This window comes from Python bivittatus, unplaced genomic scaffold, assembly GCF_059951505.1.
Source record: "Python bivittatus isolate LINGU-HERP-01145 unplaced genomic scaffold, Pbiv_v1 ctg000820_np1212, whole genome shotgun sequence".
In the NCBI taxonomy this organism is placed as follows: Eukaryota; Metazoa; Chordata; class Lepidosauria; order Squamata; family Pythonidae; genus Python; species Python bivittatus.
The window spans coordinates 1549102-1570589 of NW_028277107.1; the positions used below are offsets into that span (position 1 = coordinate 1549102).

At 44.7% G+C, this 21488-nt stretch overlaps 1 protein-coding gene and 1 non-coding gene across 2 annotated transcripts; both read right to left on the bottom strand.

The window, feature by feature from the left end:
- Positions 1-3831: 3831 nt before the first annotated feature.
- On the bottom strand, positions 3832-3903 carry TRNAE-CUC (transfer RNA glutamic acid (anticodon CUC)). Its single transcript has one exon. It is a non-coding gene; the product is annotated as a tRNA-Glu (tRNA).
- A 10410-nt stretch (positions 3904-14313) lies between these two features.
- LOC148214046 (uncharacterized) lies at positions 14314-19751 on the bottom strand. Its single transcript, XM_088128906.1, has 5 exons — positions 19320-19751; positions 18904-19018; positions 18709-18776; positions 17220-17349; positions 14314-16302 (listed from the first exon to the last, which is right to left on the bottom strand). Exons 1-5 carry the CDS (start codon positions 19734-19736, stop codon positions 14444-14446), a joined length of 2589 nt encoding a protein of 862 aa, XP_087985032.1. The 5' UTR covers positions 19737-19751; the 3' UTR covers positions 14314-14443.
- Positions 19752-21488: the final 1737 nt, after the last annotated feature.

Consider the following 21488-nt stretch of genomic DNA (forward strand, 5'->3'; position numbering starts at 1 on the left):
GTGGGGGGGGGGGATGCAATAGACCCTGGGCACCAAGGAATGCTTCTCCAGCTAGGCCGAGACCTGAAGGGAGCCACACAGCAGGAGAGAGCGGCGCAACTGATCCTGCACAACATCCCCTCCCCTCCTATGACAAAGGGAGCCTCCCGCCCAGAGGAAGGGAAAGGGGGAAAGACAATTCGGGGCCACAGGAGCAAAAGTGTGGGTGAAGGGAGGCACCAGGCGTTTGAGAGCAGGCAAAGTATTCTGCCCTGCAGGGAAAAATGCTTCGCATCTCCAAACAGAAGATTCCCCTACAAGAGTGGCAAAGGATTGTCCTTTTCTTCAGTGGACTTCAGTAGGAACTCACAAGGATTGCGGTCACCTCAGGAGGAGTCTTCCAAGCTCTTGAGTTGGGCATGGATCTGTTTCAAGCAAAGGTCCCTGCACTGGCTGAAAACGCCTGCCTCTTCCTCCCGCTGACCGCTCCGTAGACGAACCGCAGTACAATTGTTTGGTCTCCACGTCTGTGCCTCATGACTGGCAAGGGTCTAAGACTAAACAACAACAAAGCACTTAAAAACAAGGATGAGACCCTTGAAAGGTTTAAGTATAAATACATAACTATGTTGTTGTTCAGTCGTTAAGTCGTGTCCAACTCTTCGTGACCCCATGAACCATATTGCGCCAGGCCTTCCTGTCCTTCACTGCCTCCCTGAGTTTGCTCAGTTTCATGCTCATTGCTTCAGTGATGCTATCTAACCATCTCATCCTCTGCCGTCCTCTTCTCCTTTTGCCTTCAATCTTTCCCAGCATCAGGACCTTCTCCAAAGAGATCTCTCTTCGCATTAGGTGACCAAAGTATCTGAGCTTGAGCTTCATTATCAGTCCTTCCAATGAGCAGTCAGGGTTGATTTCCTTTAAGATTGACTGGTTTGACCTCCTAGCAGTCCAGGGGACTCTTAAGAGTCTTCTCCAGCACCACAGTTCAAAGGCCTCAATTCTTCGGCGCTCAGCCTTCTTTATGGTCCAGCTCTCACAGCCATACATTACTACTGGAAAAACCATAGCTTTGACTATGCGGATCTTTTTTGGCAAGGTGACATCTCTGCTTTTTAATATGCTATCTAGGTTTGCCATAGCTTTCCTCCCAAGGAGCAAGCGTCTTTTAATTTCATGGCTGCAGTCTCCGTCTGCGGTGATCTTGGAGCCCAAATAAATGAAGTCTGTTACTGCTTCCATTTCTACCCCTTCTATTTGCCAGGAATTGATGGGTCCAGATGCCATGATCTTCGTTTTTTTAATGTTGAGTTTCAAGCCAGCTTTCGCACTCTCCTCCTTCAAACTCATCAAGAGGCCCTTTAGTTCTTCTTCACTTTCTGCCATTAGGGTGGTATCGTCTGCATATCTGAGGTAATTGATGATTCTCCCTGCAATCTTAATTCCGGCTTGTGATTCTTCCAACCTGGCATTTCTCATGATGTACTCTGCATATAGGTTAAATAAGCAGGGTGACAGTATACAGCCTTGTCGTACTCCTTTCCCTATTTTGAACCAATCGGTTGTTCCGTGACTGTTTCTAACTGTTGCTTCTTGGCCCGCATACAGATTTCTCAGGGGACAGGTAAGATGGTCTGGTACCCCCATCTCTTTAAGAATTTGCCACGGTTTGTTGTGATCCACACAATCAAAGGCTTTTGCATAGTCAATGAAGCAGAAGTAGATATTTTTCTGGAACTCTCGTGCTTTCTCCATGATCCAGCGAATGTTGGCAATTTGATCTCTAGTTCCTCTGCCTCTTCGAAACCCAGCTTGTACATCCAGTAGTTCTCGGTTCACGTACTGCTGAAGCCTAGCTTGTAGGATTTTGAGCATAACCTTGCTAGCATGTGAAATGAGTGCAATTGTGCGATAGTTTGAGCATTCTTTGGCATTGCCCTTCTTCGGAATTGGAACATAAACTGACCTTTTCCAATCCCGTGGCCACTGTTGCGTTTTCCAAACTTGCTGGCATATTGAGTGCAGCACTTTAACAGCATCATCTTTTAGTATTTTAAATAACGCAGCTGGAATACTGTCATCTCCACTAGCTTTGTTGTTAGCAATGCTTCCTAAGGCCCACTTGACTTCACTCTCTAGGATGTCTGGCTCAAGGTCAGTGACCACACCAGCATGGACATCAGGGACATTAAGATCTTTCTTGTATAGTTCTTCTGTGTATTCTTGCCACCTCTTCTTAATCTCTTCTGCTTCTGTTAGGTCCCTGCCTTTTTTGTCCTTTATCATGCCCATCTTTGCACTAAACGTTCCTTTGATATCTCCAATTTTCTTGAAGAGATCTCTAGTCTTCCCCATTCTATTGTTTTCCTCAATTTCTTTGCACTGTTCATTTAAGAAGGCCTTCTTATCTCTCCTTGCTATTCTCTGGAAATCTGCATTCAGTTGCTTATATCTTTCCTTTTCACCCTTGCTTTTCGCATTCCTTCTTTCCACAGCTATTTGTAAGGCCTCATCAGACAGCCATTTTGCTTTCTTGCATTTTTTTTTCTTTGGGATGGTTTTAGTTGCTGCCTCCTGTACAATGTTACGGACCTCCGTCCATAGTTCTTCAGGCACTCTGTCTACCAAATCTAATCCTCTAAATCTATTCATCACCTTCACTGTGTACTCACAAGGAATATGATCTAAGTCATACCTGAGTGGTCTAGTGGTTTTCCCTACATTCTTCAATTTAAGCCTAAATTTTGCAGTAAGAAGCTCATGATCTGAGCCACAGTCAGCTCCTGGTCTTGTTTTTGCTGTCTGTGTAGAGCTTCTCCATCTTTGGCTGCAAAGTATGTAATCAATCTGGTTTCGGTATTGACCATCTGGTGATGTCCACGTGTAGAGTCGTCTCTTGTGTTGTTGGAAAAGAGTGTTTGCTATGACTAGCTTGTTCTCTTGACAGAACTCTATTAGCCTTTGCCCTGCTTCATTTTGTGCTCCAAGGCCAAACTTGCCCGTTATTCCGATTACTCCTTGACTTCCTACTTTAGCATTCCAATCCCCTATGATGAAAAGGACATCTTTTTTTGGTGCTAGTTCTAGAAGGTGTTGTAGGTCTTCATAGAACCGGTCAACTTCAGCTTCTTCGGCATCAGTGGTTGGGGCATAGACTTGGATGACTGTGATGTTGAATGGTTTGCCTTGGATACGCACTGAGATCATTCTGTCGTTTTTGAGGTTGTACCCCATTACTGCCTTTCCCACTCTCTTATTCACTATGAGTGCAACTCCATTTCTTCTAAGGGTTTCTTGGCCACAGTAGTAGATATAATGGTTACCTGAATTAAATTCACCCATTCCTGTCCATTTCAATTCGCTGATTCCCAAGATGTCGACGTTCAATCTTGTCATCTCATGTTTGACCACATCCAGCTTGCCTTGGTTCATAGATCTTACATTCCAGGTACCTATACAATATTGTTCTTTACAGCATCGGACCTTCTTTTAGCTTCCAGATACATCCACAGCTGAACGTCCTTTCGGCTTTGGCCCAGCTGCTTCACTCTTTCTGGAGCTACTTGGAAATGCCCTCCACTCTTCCCCAGTAGCATATTGGACACCTTCCGACCTGAGGGGCTCATCTTCCAGTGTCATATCTTTTAGCCTTCTAACATTGTCCATGGGGTTTTCTTGGCAAGGATCCTGGAGTGGGTTGCCATTTCCTTCTCCAGTGGACCCCATTTTGTCAGAACTCTCTGTCATGACCTGTCCGTCTTGGGTGGCCCTGCACGGTATAGCTCATGGCTTCACTGAGTTACGCAAGTCCCTTTGCCACGACAAGGCAGTGATCCATGAAGGAGAAACATGTTCCCTGACCGGGAATCGAACCCGGGCCGCGGCGGTGAGAGCGCCGAATCCTAACCACTAGACCACCAGGGAAGTTACATAACTATATTCACTCTTAAATTCAGTAAAGGGAAGAAAATATCTGTTCTTTCCTGCAGATAATGGCATAGGACTCACTAGATCTGAATAAACCTCTTCCAGAAAATCCTTATCTTGTACATTGGATTTTCCTGAATAACTTGCTTTTATACAGATTTCGCACCTTTCTTTTGCTTTATCGCATTTAACAGCATTAATTCCACTTTCTGTCAATAACTTTTCAATACTTTGCATATTCCTATGAGCAAACTTCACATGCCATGAATAAAGACAAGTTTTATGATCACAGATATCTTGCCTACTTTGACATATAGGCCTCCCCTCATTTGTTATATTATCATTAACATTAATGATAGAATGGAATCCATCTTTTTCATCAACTTTAAGCACCAGACCAGTTCTATCATTGATCATTTTTCCTGTATTAGATTTAAGGATTACAGGATAACCATTCTTCACGATCCTTTTGGTACCAAGCAAATTATTTGAGGCTTCAGGAACAAAAGCAACACTTGTTAATGTCAGGTTCACTACCTCACCTGTAGAAGTAAAAACTCTTAAAGGTGCAGTTCCAATTCCAAGAACATTTAGCCTTTGTTGATTTTCCATATCAAGTTCACTGAAACTTTCTCTAAACCGACAAATATGGATAAAACTGCCACTATCAAGGAGAAAATGCCTTCTATCATTTACACCTTGATAATCAGATATTTGAAACGATTATCATTGCAAGCATTCATACCATTATTAAAACTTTGATTATATCTCTTATTTGGTCTACCATTTAATGGTTTAAAGTCTCTGTGGCTATTAAAATGTCCTTGTTTACTGAAAGACATTCTTTCTGTAGAACATTTACTCCTCTGGCCTTTGACTTTCTACCCCTTTAAATCTACAATACTTAGCAATATGCCCAATCCTTGAGCACACATAACATCTCCTTTCCTTAAGATCAGGTCTTGTTCTTAATACTGACCTTTCCCCAGGTGTGGTATCCATTACCCTTTTAAGGCCAGAGTCTCTCAAATAAGCAATTGTATAATCTAAATCCACTTTTGCAATAGACTCAAGCATAGTCTTTTGGTTTGCAAAGGATTGGGGTAGACTAAGTAACATACAGGTGTGAAACTCAGAGTCAGATATCTCTGCTCCTGCAGACTGAAGCTCTGAAATAAGCTTTAACCTTTCCTCTCAGTGCTTATCAATACTAGTTCCTTCTTTCAGCCTCATACTATGCAATCTTTCTTTCATAAATATCACATTCTTATTTGATCTAATTGAAGGCCATTATTTTAGTACACAATTTTATATTCTATATATATTTTATAGATATATATATATGTTTCACATAATGTATAACCATACCTGTAAGAGTGCACTCTATTTTAAAGGGTTAACTTACTTTATAAAGAGCACACCATTCCCCCACCTCATCTCCCTTAGAAGCAATTAGCCAGATGCCTGTTGTTGTTGTTGTTTAGTCGTTAAGTCGTGTCCGACTCTTCGTGACCCCATGAACCATATTGTGCCAGGCCTTCCTGTCCTTCACTGCCTCCCTGAGTTTGCTCAGTTTCATGCTCATTGCTTCAGTGATGCTATCTAACCATCTCATCCTCTGCCGTCCTCTTCTCCTTTTGCCTTCAATCTTTCCCAGCATCAGGGTCTTCTCCAAAGAGATCTCTCTTCGCACAGATGCCTGTAGCCATAAATTAATCCCGTACCAGGCTGGTGTTAGGCTGGTGTCCAGAGAAAGAAGTTTTGAATTCCAAAGAAGAGATAAGAAGAAGAAAAAAGTTAAACTTAGATTCACCTTTTTAGGGACCACCTTAACCCCTCCTTAGACCATCCCAAAAATTCCTTGTATGGATATAGGGGAATGTACCATCTGAATACATTTGTGAATGCCCATAAAACTCTGATGTTTGCTTTGTGAGGTGTGATTCCTTCAACATTCCTTTCTAACGGGTGTTGATTGGAGTCACCCAGCTGTGTCTTGATCAAAATACATCTGCTATTTTTAAGAAGTCTCATCTCAAGTTTTTGTTTGAAACTTGGGAAATAAAAGGTGCCATATATAATAAACAATTTTCCCTTAAGAGCATTATATAAACCTTTAGCTGTTCTTTATTTATTTTCTGTGGACTTTCATGGTCTTCTATACAGGCATAAAATATCATTCAGACTTTTGCTTCTTTCATTTTATACTCCTTTTGCTCCAATTGGCTTTCAGGCATATCTTCATCTATGATGTCCAAACAGTCCTGTACTTGAGGGGAAACTCTTAACCTTGCAGCCCACATTTGAAAGTTATTCCTATTCAACTTTGGAATTACAAATAGGCTGTTGTTATTACTTACACTCTGTTGGAAACCTTGAGTAGATGGAATACCTCCATCTCTTTACAAACATTTTAAAGCCACTCTATGCAAACTCCTCTGCTAAATTCTCCTTTAGTTTAAAAGATTTATTATCAATATTTCACTTACATAAATCACCTTATCTCTTCAAAAAATTCTTACCATTAAAAAGAAAGAAAAAAGAAAAAGCCCTCTTTGCTTTGCTGTCTGGATCAAAAGGAAAAACACCAAACTTAATAATCACTTTTAACGTCTTCTCTTAAAAAGGTTGATCAGCTTCTCAAGCCCAACCATCCTCTGCTACCCATTTGTTGGGAAACGAGATTAAGAGGAGACAAGGAATATAAATGTCAACCTTTATCTCTGTTTAAAATATACAAAAGAGAAAACTTGAGCATAAAATAGATCTTCAACAATACAAAAGTGACAACAAAGAATATCAATAATATAATACAAATGTACCAAGACAACAGGGAAGAAGCAGTGAGCCTAAAAAGGTAAAATCAAAGAAGCAGGAGAACAAGTAAGAAGGAGAAGACTTCTCTTATACAGAGTTTGCCACCTGATTCAATGATGTTCACAGCCAAAAACAGTCTCTTGTTAACTCCATAGTTAATTCTGTTAAAGCTGCAGATCTTGCAAATATCCAACAGAACGAAGCTTTCACTCACCCTCCTAAGACGTGTTGAACTGCAGAGGATCCAACCCTGTTTATGCAGGCACAATCTCTGCATCTCCTTCCTTGCAGGGCTTTTCTTCTTCCCTGCTGGAGATTTGCAATGCAAACTCTCCGTCTCCCCCCACCCCCCAAGTGCTTAGTGTTGCCCTCTCTTTGCAGAGGGAGCCCCCTGGTGGATGCGTTGTGCAACGCAGGACCTCATGCAAAGAGGGGAGAAAGGGGGTTATTTCCATGGGGTCAGGAGGAAGGGGGCTGTGCTGTCCCCCTGATCAGGAAGCCTTCTCCATCCAGCTGCTTTCAACAACTGTAAACATCTCCAAGCTTCCATTTTTAAGAAGGGTTCTGGAGAAAGTTGCGTCCCGGGTATGGGGGACAGACAGGAAATGGAATTCAGCATTTTTCTTACTTAAGAGAGTAAAAATAATCCTGTCTTGATTCTGTATCTCAGAAAAGAAGTCAGTGGGAAACTCTGACAGGCTTTCAAGATATTGTCTTTGTGCCCCACAACAACATCGCAGAGCTCCCAGAGGCTCTGTGGTGTCCAGTTCCTGAACTGGCTTGCCTGAAAGGGCTGACGCTCAGATTCTGGCCGGGATACAGGTTGGGAATCGCATTGGTTGCACTTCTGGATGACTTATGGAGAGACCAGGATTGGGGGAGTGCAGTCCTCCTAGGTCTCTCAGTGGCCTTCAGTCCCCGTGACCATGGACTTCGTCTGCAACGTGTCTGAGGGAATGCCCTGCTTTCTCCAGAGGGTGCTGTCCCTGACCCTGCTTTGGTTTTGGTTTTGAGCCCAACAGCTGCTTGAACCTGAGAGTTCATAGTTGGCAAGTGCCCTTTTTTGCGTCTTGTGCTCAGTGAATGTGTGTGTGTGAGATTCCCTCTTTATGTTTCAATCCACACTGTTGACCACGGCTGTGGGTCTAAAAACTTAGTTCCAGCCGCCTCCAGACTTCCGCCAGTCCTTCTTGAACAAGGACTGGGAGGTCCTAGAAAGCCAGGGGGGCTGACAAGACTATCTATCTGGCAAATACCGGCCTGCTTGTCTTGTCCCTCTCTTAGTCCAGAACCAGGGAGTGAGGAGGAGGGCCAGGAATTCACTGGGATGTCTCTGGGGGTAAAGGATACGCCTAACACCTTGGGGGACATGCGTGTCATCGGTTGGGGAGCAGCCCAAGGTCTCCGGAAAGATGCTCCTCGCCTGGGATGTGGGTTATTACCCGTACAGGTGGGGACGAGGAAGAGTTGTGCACAAGGTTTGTGTCTGGGATGGGCTCACACCGCTGGTAGACCAATTTGGCCAGCAATGGGGACCTTTGATGGTGGCATATTAAAATCTCTGCGATCAAAACTAAGAGCTTCCCATCTGCCCTGTTGGTTCTTCTGGGCAGGACTTTCTAATCCCGAGTGTAACTTTTAATGCCTCCACTAATTGGTTAAGTTCTTGTGTGTGCCTCCTGCTCTACTCCCAATGTTGTGTGTGTGTGTGTGTGTGTTCCCCTTTCCCTCAGCTCTATGTAAGTAGGGACATGAGATTTCTTTCCAATGGATATCCTTAGACCTTGGGACCTTCCACCCCTAACCCTGGATTTCCCGAAGTCTCAGCCCGTATAGCTATTACAATTATTTCTTCCCAGTTCGTTTCTGAGCCAGGATCAAAGAGACAACAGGCAGTTGCACGAAATTCAGCTCTTTATTCTTCACCCGAAAGCCAGAGCAGTGATGGCAGGCTGATAGGTGGGCGGCTGCGCCTGACTACCCCCCCCCCCTTGGCACAATGGAGGCTTTTCATTCAGGCCCTGCTTCAGAATCCCACCCCTTCCTCAGCCCCCCGTGTCCCACCTCAGCACCATTCCATACAAGGACGGACGGACCTCCCTCCCTCCTTCCTTCCTTCCTTCCTTCCTTCCTTCCTTCCTTCCTTCCTTCCTTCCTTCCTTCCTTCCTTCCTTCCTTCCTTCCTTCCTTTCCCGGCCCCTCGACCCTTAACGAAGCACCTTTTCCCCAGGAAAACTGTCCTTGGAATGGAGACCTTAACTTGTCTCTATGGGGACAGATTGGGATGTCTCAAAGTTAGTAAAAAGGCCTCCAAGCTTACAAAATTAAGGGAGGAAACAGGATTCAGAAATCCTTAATGAAAGCCCAAATGCCTCAACACTAAATATGTGTATATATATTTGTGTGTAAATACTAAATATGAAATATATGTCTATGCAATATATACAAACTTCTATTGTAGCTAATACTCTAGCTGAAAATGTAAGGCTGCTCTTTTCCTTAACTCTGCCCTTTTGATTTTTGTCTTCCTCTCTGCCCCTGGTTGCTCCACAAATTCCTACTGAACCAATGTAGGAAAGGGGGGAGGGGAGGGAAGGGAAGGGAAGGGAAGGGAAGGGAAGGGAAGGGAAGGGGAAGGGTAGGGAAGGGAAGGGAAGGGAAGGGAAGGGAAGGGGAAGGGAAGAGAGAAGAGAAGAGAAGAGAAGAGAAGAGAAGAGAAGAGAAGAGAAGAGAAGAGAAGAGAAGAGAAGAGAAGAGAAGAGAAGAGAAGAGGCACCACCAAGTATTGCCAATGGGCAATAAAATCTGAATGATGACTGGAGTTCTATACTTGGTGGTGCACATTCCTGACATGCCATATATTTAATCTTTTTTAAAGTACTTTCATAGAGACTCCTCTTGTACTTTGATTTCTGTGTATTTCTCTTTCAGAACTGTCCTTTTCTCCTTTTCATTTCTCTTCTTGAGGCATGTGTGCTGCTGTATGGTTTGTAAAGCCAATTCACAATGTTATCAGGTGAAGCAAAGCCATACATACCTGACCCATTGGGGTGGTGTGGGGGTAGGAGACCTATCCGTGTTCCCGCCCTCCAACAGATCTGGGATTCTGAGGCCTTTTAATAGAGCTCTGGGTCAGAGGAGAGGAAATCTCCTCTCCGTGGAAAGGCCCAGGAGAGCTCCCGTGGTCAGGAAGTGGCAACCTTCAGTAGAGGAAGACGGAAGTCTGTGTGGACTGCTTTGAACTGCTGGGAGTGGGTCTCCATGAAGGCGGAAGGGCTGGGCGAGGTTGCAGAAGAGGGAGCGCGAAGGGGCGAGGTGGTCTTTTGAAAGGCATCAGACGATGAACACGGATGAAAGCAAAGAAAAGAACACTGTATGTTGTAAGAGGGTGTGTGAGGGGTTAGTGTGTTGTGAACAGGGAAGATGAAGGTGGACGTCCGTTTACTGGCAACTCTGTCTGAGGGGCTGATATCAAGGTGGTGATATCAGCAAAAGGGGAGTTAATTAATGAAATGGGAGTCAGACTGGAGTCATAAGCTATCAGGCTCGCACTCCCCACCAGAACATGTCAAGGATACACCATTAGACTCGCATTCCCTCACAGGACATGTCAAGGAGCTCTGGGATTAAGCATGCAGACTGCTTAAAGCAGGAAAAGGCAGAGATAAGCCCAGGCAAGACTTAACACAGCAAAGGCCCCAAGCCCCCCAGGCGTCCCAGATGCAGAAAACCACAGGTCATCATGGACACCGTCACATCTATGGGTTGAAAACGTGTAATGTTATTATGGGATGTTACTTATTAAGTGCGCATGCTCAACTGTGTAACCAATCTTGTAATCTCTGATATTGATCCTGTTTTTCAAAAGATCCACTTTCCTTCCAGTCTCTCAGACCTGAAGCTGTGGGGGGGTGGGGGGGAGCTTGCTTCCCCTCTAAGGTAAAAAAGGTGATTGCAGGAAATGGACAATGTCAGTCTTTCTTTTTAGAATAAAGACCTGCATTTCAAAGGTTTTCTTTTGCAAATTTATTTTCTTCCAGCAGCTAGTTAGGAAAAAGAGATCAGTTTTCTCAGGAAGACCTTGGCAACCTCAGAGGAGCAATAGCTCAGAGAAGGGGGAGGGAGGTCCATTTTTGCCCTATTTCTGAATTGCTGGGCTGCCCCCAGGAGTGCTTTGCATTTCCACTTTGATCAGCAATCTCCTTCTCTGCTTTGCAAGGAGAATCCAGCATTGGCCCTCAAGAGGGTCTTCCTGTGTTTTCCCTTTAAACTAAAGGGGTGATGAGGAAACGTTTACTAGGTTTCATCTTTGTCCCTCAATATGGATATTAAGGACAAAAGGGAAACGTAGTTTAGGACAATATTTGGTAGAGCCTCCATGGACTGGTATGGTCTATCTGAAAACAGGGAAAATATTTTTTAACAACCTTTGGCTGTGGAGGCCATCCAGATACTCTATCAATTCTTGTGTCAATGTCTGGAGGTTGAGTCACAGCAACTGGACTTCTTTAGTTTTTGTTGAGAGAATAAGAAAAGAAGTCCAGTTGCCGGGACTCAACCTCCAGACAATTCCACCTGGATGCCTGAGAATCCTATGTCAATGTAGATTCCTTCTCTCCAGCTTCTCAAGATCTCATTCTAGAAAATTATTAGGAATGAGAAGGTATTAAAGTCTTTAGCAGTTGAAGTATATACTGATGTTTTCATCGAAGTAGAAATGCGATGAGCCGTCCATGTTTTGTCTCAGGGCTGCTGGCATTCACCCACACCCGTTCACAGCACGAGGGCCTGCAATCTGGGGGTGCATTTCTAGAGTTATGCTGACCTCCCATGATTTGTCTTTCCTGTGGCAGTAAGAATCAGCTGAGCAGCTTCATCTTTCACTGCATGATCAGGGAATTAACCCTAACAAGGCTCAAGGATCCTCACGAAGGTGATCAACTGGATCTGGGACTTGGCCACTCTCTGCCCTGTGAGGCAAAGCCAATCTTTGGAGATCTCTTCGGATACTGGCACTGGGCTTTCACACGGAAGGCCTCCCAAGGCAGCCAGTCCACCTCCTCTCTGGCCACAAATGGTTGAAGGGGAGGAGACCACTATTGGATCAAGCCATCCTGAAGCTCCATCAAGGCTTTGTTGACCCCCACCTAGTCTTGCCCAATATCAAAACCTCCCCCAGGAGAGAAGGTGTACATGCTCCATCTATGGACGTCGGACCTTGATGCTCTCCTGCTGCTACTCGGAACCAAGGAAGCTTCAGGAGCAAAACCGAGAGTGCCCAGCGGCATCAATGTCAATAAAAAATAACTAACTTGGTGCTACTGGGCATAGATGTAAGTGGGGCGGGGGGATGCAATAGACCCTGGGCACCAAGGAATGCTTCTCCAGCTAGGCCCAGAGAGACCTGAAGGGAGCCTCACAGCAGGAGAGAGAGCGGCGCAACTGATCCTGCACAACATCCCCTCCCCTCCTGTGACAAAGGGAACCCCCTGCCCAGAGGAGAGGAAAGGGGGAAAGACAATTCGGGGCCACAGGAGCAAAAGTGTGGGTGAAGGGAGGCACCGGGCGTTTGAAAGCAGGCAAAGTATTCTGCCCTGCAGGGAAAAATGCTTCGCATCTCCAAATATAATATTACCTACAAGAGTGGTGAAGGATTGTCCTTTTCTTCAGTGGACGTCAATAGGAACTCACAAGGAGGATTGCGGTCACCTCAGGAGGAGTCTTCCAAGCTCCTGACTTGGGGCATGGATCTGCTTAAAGCAAAGGTGCCTGTGCTGGCTGAAAACGCCTGCCTCTTACCCTGCCCGCTGCATTCACTGACATTTCAACTGCCTGACTGCCATCGCTGAACAGCAGTATAAATATTGGGTCTCCACGACTGGCAAGGGACATTCCCTGTCAATACAAAGCTACTGAATGACTAAGATTGGTGACTATTTTGAGTTTGCACGAGAGCGGATGCGAATTCAGCACTCTCTAATGATCAACCAAAACTCTAAATAGGCTTTTATTGTTGTCTAAAATACATACGATGGGCAGGTAAAGCCCCTCAAGTGAAACTCGGGGGATCCTGTGGAGGGCTGGGCGCACTGATCGTAAGAGAGCTTACAGGGGTGGACTGACCAATAGGAGAGAATATCTGTGGTTCAGGGTCGAACTGTGGAGTCCTTGGGGCTCTCTGAGCTTCGTTGTCTCCTTGCAAACATTTCGTTACCTGCTATTATCTTCAGTAATAGCAAGAAACGTTTGCAAGAAAACAACCAAGCTCAGAGAGCCCCAAGGACTCCCGAGGGGTGGACTGCCCTATATTCACCCGCCTGAGCCATTTTCCTTCTCCCTCCTAGAGACATTTGCTGTTTTAATTTTGTTGATAATTCCAAATTGATAGAGGGAAGCATAGAGGAATTCAAAACTTTGGTTGACAACATTGGCTACAGTCAAGGCTGTTTTGATTTCTCATGGCTTACCTCCTGATTACCAAACATTGCCGGGCTTTTATGATTTATAAGGCATGTTTTATTTGAGAAGTTCTTTCCACACTCCATGCACTTATATGGCTTCTCCCCTGTGGATCCTTTTATGATGGGAAGTAAGATTACAGTTTTTACTAAAAGCCTTTCCACACTTGATGCATTTATATGGCTTCTCCCCTGTGTGGATCCTGTTATGGGAAGTAAGTTTACAGTTTTGACAAAAAGTCTTACCACACTCCATGCATTTATAATGTTTCTCCCCCATGTGGATCCTTTTATGGCAAGTAAGATCACTCCTAGTACGAAAGCTCTTTCCACACTCCTGGCACTTATATGGCTTCTCCCCTGTCTGGATCCATTTATGGCCAATAAGTTGACTCCTTGTCCTGGAGCTCATTTATCTGAACAGCAATCAATGCATATGATCAAATTATAGTAAGAACGGGCTCACCTAAAAGGGATAAAAATGTAGCAGGAAGAATCAAGAGTCCTCCAGCCCAGCCCACAATTAAATAACTAAAGACCTGGCAGGAAGGGCCAACATTCCTTGAAGTGTTAATCAGATCATTTGAAGATTTCTTCTCTGAAGGTATCTAGATGCCAGTTAGACTATGCCAGGTAAGGGAACCACAGGAAACCCCAGTGCAGGAGGGCACCTGGTCTTAAACCGCTCCCTTCTAAAGATCCAACCAATTTCACCTCTCTTGGAATCCGGGAATCACCTTCTCCAAGCATTCCTCGAGGGCCAGCATTCCTTCACACCTTTCCAGGAACAAGAGGATCTGCCCTATAAGGGAACTCCTGGGGAAACCCGAGCATGGCTGCCCCACAGCTGATCCTCTTGTGTATCTGGCTCTGGAAAATCAGCTCTTCTCTCTCCTTCAAGCAACTGCCTGCGGGTTTATTCCCAGCTGGGAGATGAACCTTGTAAGCTTTCATTCTAACAATCAAATATTAGGCATAATGGGATAAACGTAAACTTAATAAAAAATAAATTCCTCTTATTGGTGTGCAATAGAATTGGCCACCTCTAATAAGAGTATGCTCGAAAATCCAGTTGATAATTAAAACAGCCCTTTTATTTTCAGTAGTAAATTAATTTCCCTTGGGTTGCCGGTTATGAGGGTCAGACTCAAAGAAACCTTCTTTTCCCAGGTCAGTGTAAACAAATAGAGAATGTATAGATTTAAACAACCAAATCTAGAATTTACATAGATTCTCACCGAAACAGATCTGCGTATGTGAAATTAGGTCATTCCTCCTCCTGAAGCTCTTTCTACGCTCCACACATATGGTTTCTTCCCTGTGTGAATCCCGTTATGAGAAGTAAGATCACTACTAGTAGTAAAGCTCTTTCCACACTCCATGCACTTATATGGCTTCTCCCCTGTGTGGATCTTTTTATGGGAAGTAAGTTCACTCCTACTACAAAAGCTCTTTCCACACTCCATGCACTTATGTGGTTTCTCCCCTGTGTGGATTCTTTTATGATGGGAAGTAAGAGTATTGTTTCGACGGAAAGCCTTTCCACACCCAAGGCATTTATATGGTTTCTCCCCCGTGTGGATTCTTTTATGACTCATAAGGGATGCATTTTGAGAGAAGCTCTTTCCACACTCCAGGCATTTATATGGCTTCTCCCCTGTGTGGATCCTTTTATGACTCATAAGGGATGCATTTTGAGAGAAGCTCTTTCCACACTCCAAGCATTTATATGGCTTCTCCCCTGTGTGGATCCTGTTATGGGAAATAAGATGACTGCTGTAAGTAAAGCTCTTTCCACACTCCATGCATTTATATGGTTTCTCCCCCGTGTGGATCCTTTTATGGGAAGTAAGTTCACTCCTACCACGAAAGCTCTTTCCACACTCCATGCATTTATATGGCTTCTCCCCTGTGTGGATCCTGTTATGGGAAGTAAGATCACTACTAGTAGTAAAGCTCTTTCCACACTCCATGCACTTATATGGCTTCTCCCCTGTGTGGATTCTTTTATGATGGGAAATAAGAGTATTGTTTTGTCGGAAAGCCTTTCCACACCCCAGGCATTTATATGGCTTCTCCCCTGTGTGGATCATTTTATGAATCATAAGGGTTGTATTTTTAGAGAAACTCTTCTCACACTCCATGCATTTATATGGCTTCTCCCCTGTGTGGATCCTTTTATGACGCATAAGGGACGCATTTTGAGCGAAGCACTTTCCACACTCCATGCATTCATATGGTTTCTCCCCTGTGTGGGTCCTTTTATGATTTATAAGGCATATATTTTTAGAGAAGCTCTTTCCACACTCCATGCATTCATATGGTTTCTCCCCTGTGTGGATCCATTTATGGGCAATAAGGTGACTACTTACTCTGAAGCTCTTTCCACACTCCATGCATTTATATGGCTTCTCCCCTGTGTGGATCCTTTTATGGGAAGTAAGTTCACTCCTAGTACGAAAGCTCTTTCCACACTCCATGCATTCATATGGCTTCTCCCCTGTGTGGATCCATTTATGTGCAATAAGGTGACTACTTATTCTGAAGCTCTTTCCACACTCCATGCATTTATATGGCTTCTCCCCTGTGTGGATCCTTGTATGGTAAATAAGGTGGCTGCTTGTCCTGAAGCTCCTTCCACACTCCGTGCATGCATGTGGTTTCTCCCCTGTCTGGATCCTTTCATGTGAAGTAACTTGACAACTTGTCCTGAAAATCTTTCCAGATTCCAAACATTTATATGGTTTTCCCCCTGTGTGGATCCTTTTATGAGAAGTAAGGGACCCATTTTCACAGGAAAGCATGAAAGTCCAATTGTGGTTTTTTCTATTGTCTCTGCAGATAGAATCTTCTCCTCTGCTTTCGGTTGGAGAGTGTTCATTTACAACTAATTGGTTTTTTAATAGTCTTTCACTTTTTCCAATTTCCTTTATTTTTCCTTCTTGGGCAAGAAAGCCTTGCGTCTCGGCATCCATGGAAGATAAGCTTTCCTGATTCCAACTATTTGACTGGCTTCTCTCATGACTTTCTAGTTGCATCTCCAGTTCCTTGTCCATTCCGCCTCCATCCCTGATCATTTGGAATTTTTCATTGGGATCTTTATTCTCATAGCCATGATCACCTTCGAAGGAAAAGAGAAATGAATGTGATAGCAAGGGTGGGGGAAAAGATCAGACTGTAGGAGGTCATATGATTTTCCTTCTGAATTTTTGCCAAATTCCAATATATTGCACATTTATATCCTTACAATCACATGGTATAGATTTGACAATTTCTATAATCATGAGCCATAAAAGCTTTGAAAACATCTACAGCATCCGGTTTGTTTAAAATTATCCTTATATAGTCAAACCTTACCCAGAGTCAGCGTTGAGTTCAGGAAGAATCTGGGGAAACATCCAGGTAGGCATTAGGAGAAAACCTAACATTTATCGGAGGGCGCTCAATAACAGGAAAGACCAGTGAGAACTAAATCACTTTTGAAATTTGTCCTTTTTTCCTACCCAAACTGCCTTCCATTTGCTATTCATTTTTCTCTGGCCAAAATCAAATGGTTGCAGAGAAAACAATTCTAGAGCTCTTCTATTAACCCTAAACAGCATGTTTGCAATGGAAAAACAGCACCATTTTGCCCTTAACCCCAAGTCTCAGGATAGAAATCAAAAGGAAGACAAGTCTTTAACCCAACAGCCTGAAGAAATGACAATCCTTCAGAGGACAGATAGGGAAACATCTGCGCCCAAAAGGATGAAATCAGTGTGATGGAGTTGAGCATCTCCTCAAGCCAAGGAGTGAGTTTCTCACTGATACCTTTAAAAAGAAATGGAAAAATCCACCAGATGAGAAATGGCAGGGGATGCATCTAAGCAGAGAGCCGTTTACCTCCTTCCTTCCTTGGAGCAGGAGAAGGCCAGATCTTTTCCTTCTCCCTCCCAAGAGTTGAGATATGGCTGGCGATGTTTTAATAAGATAGAGCTGATGGCATCTAACTACAAAATGTCTTCCAAACTCTCTGATGGGAGAGAAGCAAACCCTTACCCAGAGAGGCCACGTTCCTATAATTTTCCAGCATGACTTCCCAATGCAGCGCTTTTTGGTGAGGATCCAGCTGAGACTGCTCCTCCTCGGAGAAATACACAGCCACCTCCTCGAAGGACACAAGACCCTCCTGAAAAAGGAAAAAAAAGAAAAGAGCAGAGCAGAGCAGAGCAGAGCAGAACAGAACAGAAGAGGAGGATTTGCAAGATCTGTCCTATTCTTCACAAATTCCCAAAGCAAAGATATGCACTAAGTTAAATGGCAACGCTTGGTGGGATTCCAAGGTCTAGGTCAGAAAATGGAAAGAGCCAAAAGCTTTTGACAGAAGAAATATTTCTGGCAGGTTTGATCAACTTGATTGCTTCTGCAGGGCTTCCAGTGACATTCAGTGAAAGCAACCCCAATTTTCTTCTGGATCGATCCATCAAGCGATCCATGCACCCACCTTGAGATGACCAACTGGCAGATCGTCTTCAGAAACTCCACCTATCAGTGTCTCCAATCCTTCCTATGTTTGCAGAAGAAAACGGGGGGCGGGGAGATTCTTTCTAGCATTTTAGCAAAGGGCTTACAGTGTCCCCAGAAGGACCAATTGTGCCCACCTCAACAACTTCATAAAGTGCTGGGAGAGCACAGCCCAGGGATTTGGGTGGGGGGCCATGAATATCCAGAGGCACACAAGCCGGGTTCTTCTCTTCCTCAGATTGCAAGAAAGCTGCTAGTAGTCTGAGCCATTGGCTGAATGGGAGACAAGAAAGTGGAGGCAATTTTCTGGGAAGGACATTTCTCAGCCTTTGCCAAGGTGGATTCCCTGGCCTCCAAATCCAGGTAGAAAACAGAGGATTAGAAATTACTTTGCAAGGCAAAAGGGCCTTGATTATATGCTCTTTCAGAACAATTTCTACTTATAGACTTTTCTATTTGGCCACCTTCATTGGATTTTGATTTTCCTGGGTCATGTCTTAATCTGATTTGCTTATATTTCTTATCACTGGCTGGATACAAGGCTTTTTAAAAATGTCAATGTGCCAATCTGAGTATTTAGTTATTTTTGAGCAGGCTTGCACAATTCCAAGTTAAAGAATTAAAAAAAGAATGGGTCTCTCTTTAGCGGTTGCTATGGCTGTAATAATATTATTCCTATCACTTGAGGAATTTTTTTAAAAAATCAGTTATTGTAAACAACTAGTAGGAAGAATAACTAGCAGAAGGAGAGTTAAGTGCTGGTGTTTAAAGAAAAGATTTCCTGATAAGAATCTCAGGGGAGAAATTACAAACCATTGCATCCAAACCAAAGACTTCAGATGAGGCTGAGCTGACTGAGGGCAACTTCAATCTTCCATTCCCAATTCCATGTTGCTCACAGACAAGAAAACACCGAAGGCCAAAAAAGGGGGGGAAATGGAAGGACAGAGTTCTGCATTCACCAGCTTGACTTCCTGAAGCAACAGGAGAATACAAATCTAATAGATAAATTTCCTCCTCTTACTGGAGCTGGAGGTTCAGCCACTGTTTCAGCTCCACCAGAAAGAGCAGACAACTTCGTTCGAGTCTTCCCTGTGAGGGAGACAGAATTTTAAAGTGCAGAATTAATAAAAAAGGAGGAGGCATTCTAGAGAAGAGAAGACATAGAGAAGATGAGACAGCTGGGATCTCTCTGGGGAATGGGAGGGACTTCGATTACCTCCTGAGGTGTCCTCACTTGGATCTTCCTGAGAGATCCTCCTGAAAAACGGCTCCTGAGCGGGACTGGATGGATTCCTCCTTCCCTCAGGATCTCTGATGTCCACAGCGAAGGACTTGAAATAGGAGGCAGGAGAAGAGAAGAAGAATTAACAGACATCACACAACATGAAGTGGATTCTAAACACAACTTTAAACCCCCCATTGTCCAGAAGCGAGGCTCAAAAGTGAGAAAGGAACGGCTGTCCCAAATCTATCTTCTAGAATAGATAAAGCAACAATGTCCCATAAGAATTAGTGAAACATCTCCACATATTACAAATGCCAGAAAACTCTCATCGGGAGGGGTTAAGAATTCAAGCAGATAGTTTATTCTGTTCAGACCCCTTCTGGGCTCCCAAAATGAAGGTCTCTCACCTGCAACTCGACCTGCTCCTTCTGCTCCTCTGCCTGGCTCAGGAGGAAGCCTTCCAGCAGGGCCACTGCCTGGGAGCTGGTCTCTGCTCCACACTCCCACACCCAGCTCTGCATCTGCAAGGGCAGAAGGGCCAGGAGGTGCTCCAGAACAACCAGGTCCAGCACCTGTGCCTTTGTGTGCTTTTTTGGTCTCAACCATTGATGACAAAAGTAGTGGAGACGCCTGCAAAGTCCTCGGGGACCTTCAGCCTCCTGGTATTGGATGCTCCTGAAGTTCTGGGGCCGAACGTCTGAATGGATGGTTTCCTCCTCCAGGATCCTCTGCCCAGTTCTTGCCCAGATCTCCCCACAGCTCCCAGGCTGAACAGCAGAAGGGCCTTCTCCACTTCCCTCACTTGCTAAGGGTTGTGTCTCCATTCTTTCTCTGTCCTGTAATGCAACTCCAAAGGGGTCTGAGGAATCTTGTGGCTCTCCAAATGCCTTTTCGTTCACAGGATTGTTCCTCTAGCTGCAGGAATGACCACAGCAGGCCATTCAGCCCTCTTTGCCCAAGGGAGAATTTTGTCTGTACGCAAAGACCTACAAAAGGCTTCGAGGTTGTGTGTCTGGGATGGAAAAGAAAAGACATTCCAAGAATTAGAAAGTGATGGATTTCACCATTGAACAACACTCATCCCCATGGAGGGCACCATTTTTCTGAGCTGGTAGAGGACTGGGGTGGCATTGAGCAGATAGGAACTGAGGGGCGGGCAGCTGATTGGCATAACCTGAATCTTACCTCTTAAGGGCTGCATACTACTAAGCTGCAAGAGGATGATACAAGTGAAAGGTTTGGCTGTTGTGGGTACTTGGCAGGGAGGGTGCTCTGGGGAGGGGAAGATAAGGTTTTGAGATGTTCAAAAACCACAATTGTGAGTCCACCGGCTGACCTACTTGTCACCTAAAAGTTAATTAACGTACTAAAACACCCCCCCGCCCAAGGTGGAGATTTCAGAAAGCATAGAACATGCTAAGCTCATTATGGGATGGTAGCATGTAGCATGGAACCAAGGACACTTGCCCGAAAATGTGACAAAATGCAAGCGATTCAATTTTTCCTGTAGCTACTTCCTCATCCGTGAAATGCAGAACATTTAACAGAAAGCTTCGCTCAAGGCTCCTCTCCTTGGAGAGACGGGACCTCTTTGCCGAAGCGCTTCAACAGGAGACTTCCCCTGACTGGCTGGTGTTGCCTGCCGGTAAACGAATCTGGCAGACTTTGTGACCAACAGTCCTGTGTTTCTTTACTTGTGTGTGTGTAGTGTGTGTGTACTCTGTGTGTGGGTGTGTATGATGCAAAATAGGGGACTGACTTCCATCAGGGACTTGGAATGCCCAATAAATGCATCTCGGAGCATTTTCCTTTTCTTTTTCTCAGAAGGAAGGGCTGGCTTTTCAAAAACCCATATCTACACTTCTCTACAAGCGGGATTCACACAACATGCCAAACCCCAAACAGGTTAAGAAACCACCAAAGTTCAGTTCAGATAAATCAAATGCCAGTGAAGTGAGCCTGGCTTGGGATGCTCCATTTCCCCTTCTTCAGGGTTTGCTTTTAAGAGCCAAGTCACACCAGGACACCCAGGCGGGTTCAGACAACATGCCCTAAACCCAAACACATCCCCCAACCGCAGGGGCCGAGTTCACACAAAGCACAGGGCTTGCAGGAAGGAAGCTTAAGAGGATCTCCTGGTTCACTCACCCTCCTGTTGAATTTCAGAGGATCCAGCACTATTTCAGCCTCATCAGCGCCTGGTGAGAATGCAGCACAATCTCTAGCCCTCCTTCCTTGCAGGGCTTTTCTTCTTCCCTGCTGGAGATTTGCAATGCAAACTCTCCCCCTCCCCTCTCCCCCCATCCCCAGTGGAACACATGGTGTTGCCCTCTCTTTGCAGAGGGAGCCCCCTGGTGGATGCCGTGTGCAATGCAAGACCTCGTGCAAGGAGGGGAGAAAGGGGGTTATTTCCATGGGGTCAGGAGGAAGGGGGCTGTGGTGTCCCCCTGATCAGGAAGCCTTCTCCATCCAGCTGCTTTCGACAACTGTAGAACATCTCCAGGCTTCCATTTTTAAGAGAGGTTCTGGAGCAGACAGGAAATGAAATTCAGCATTTTTCTAACTTAAGAGACCAA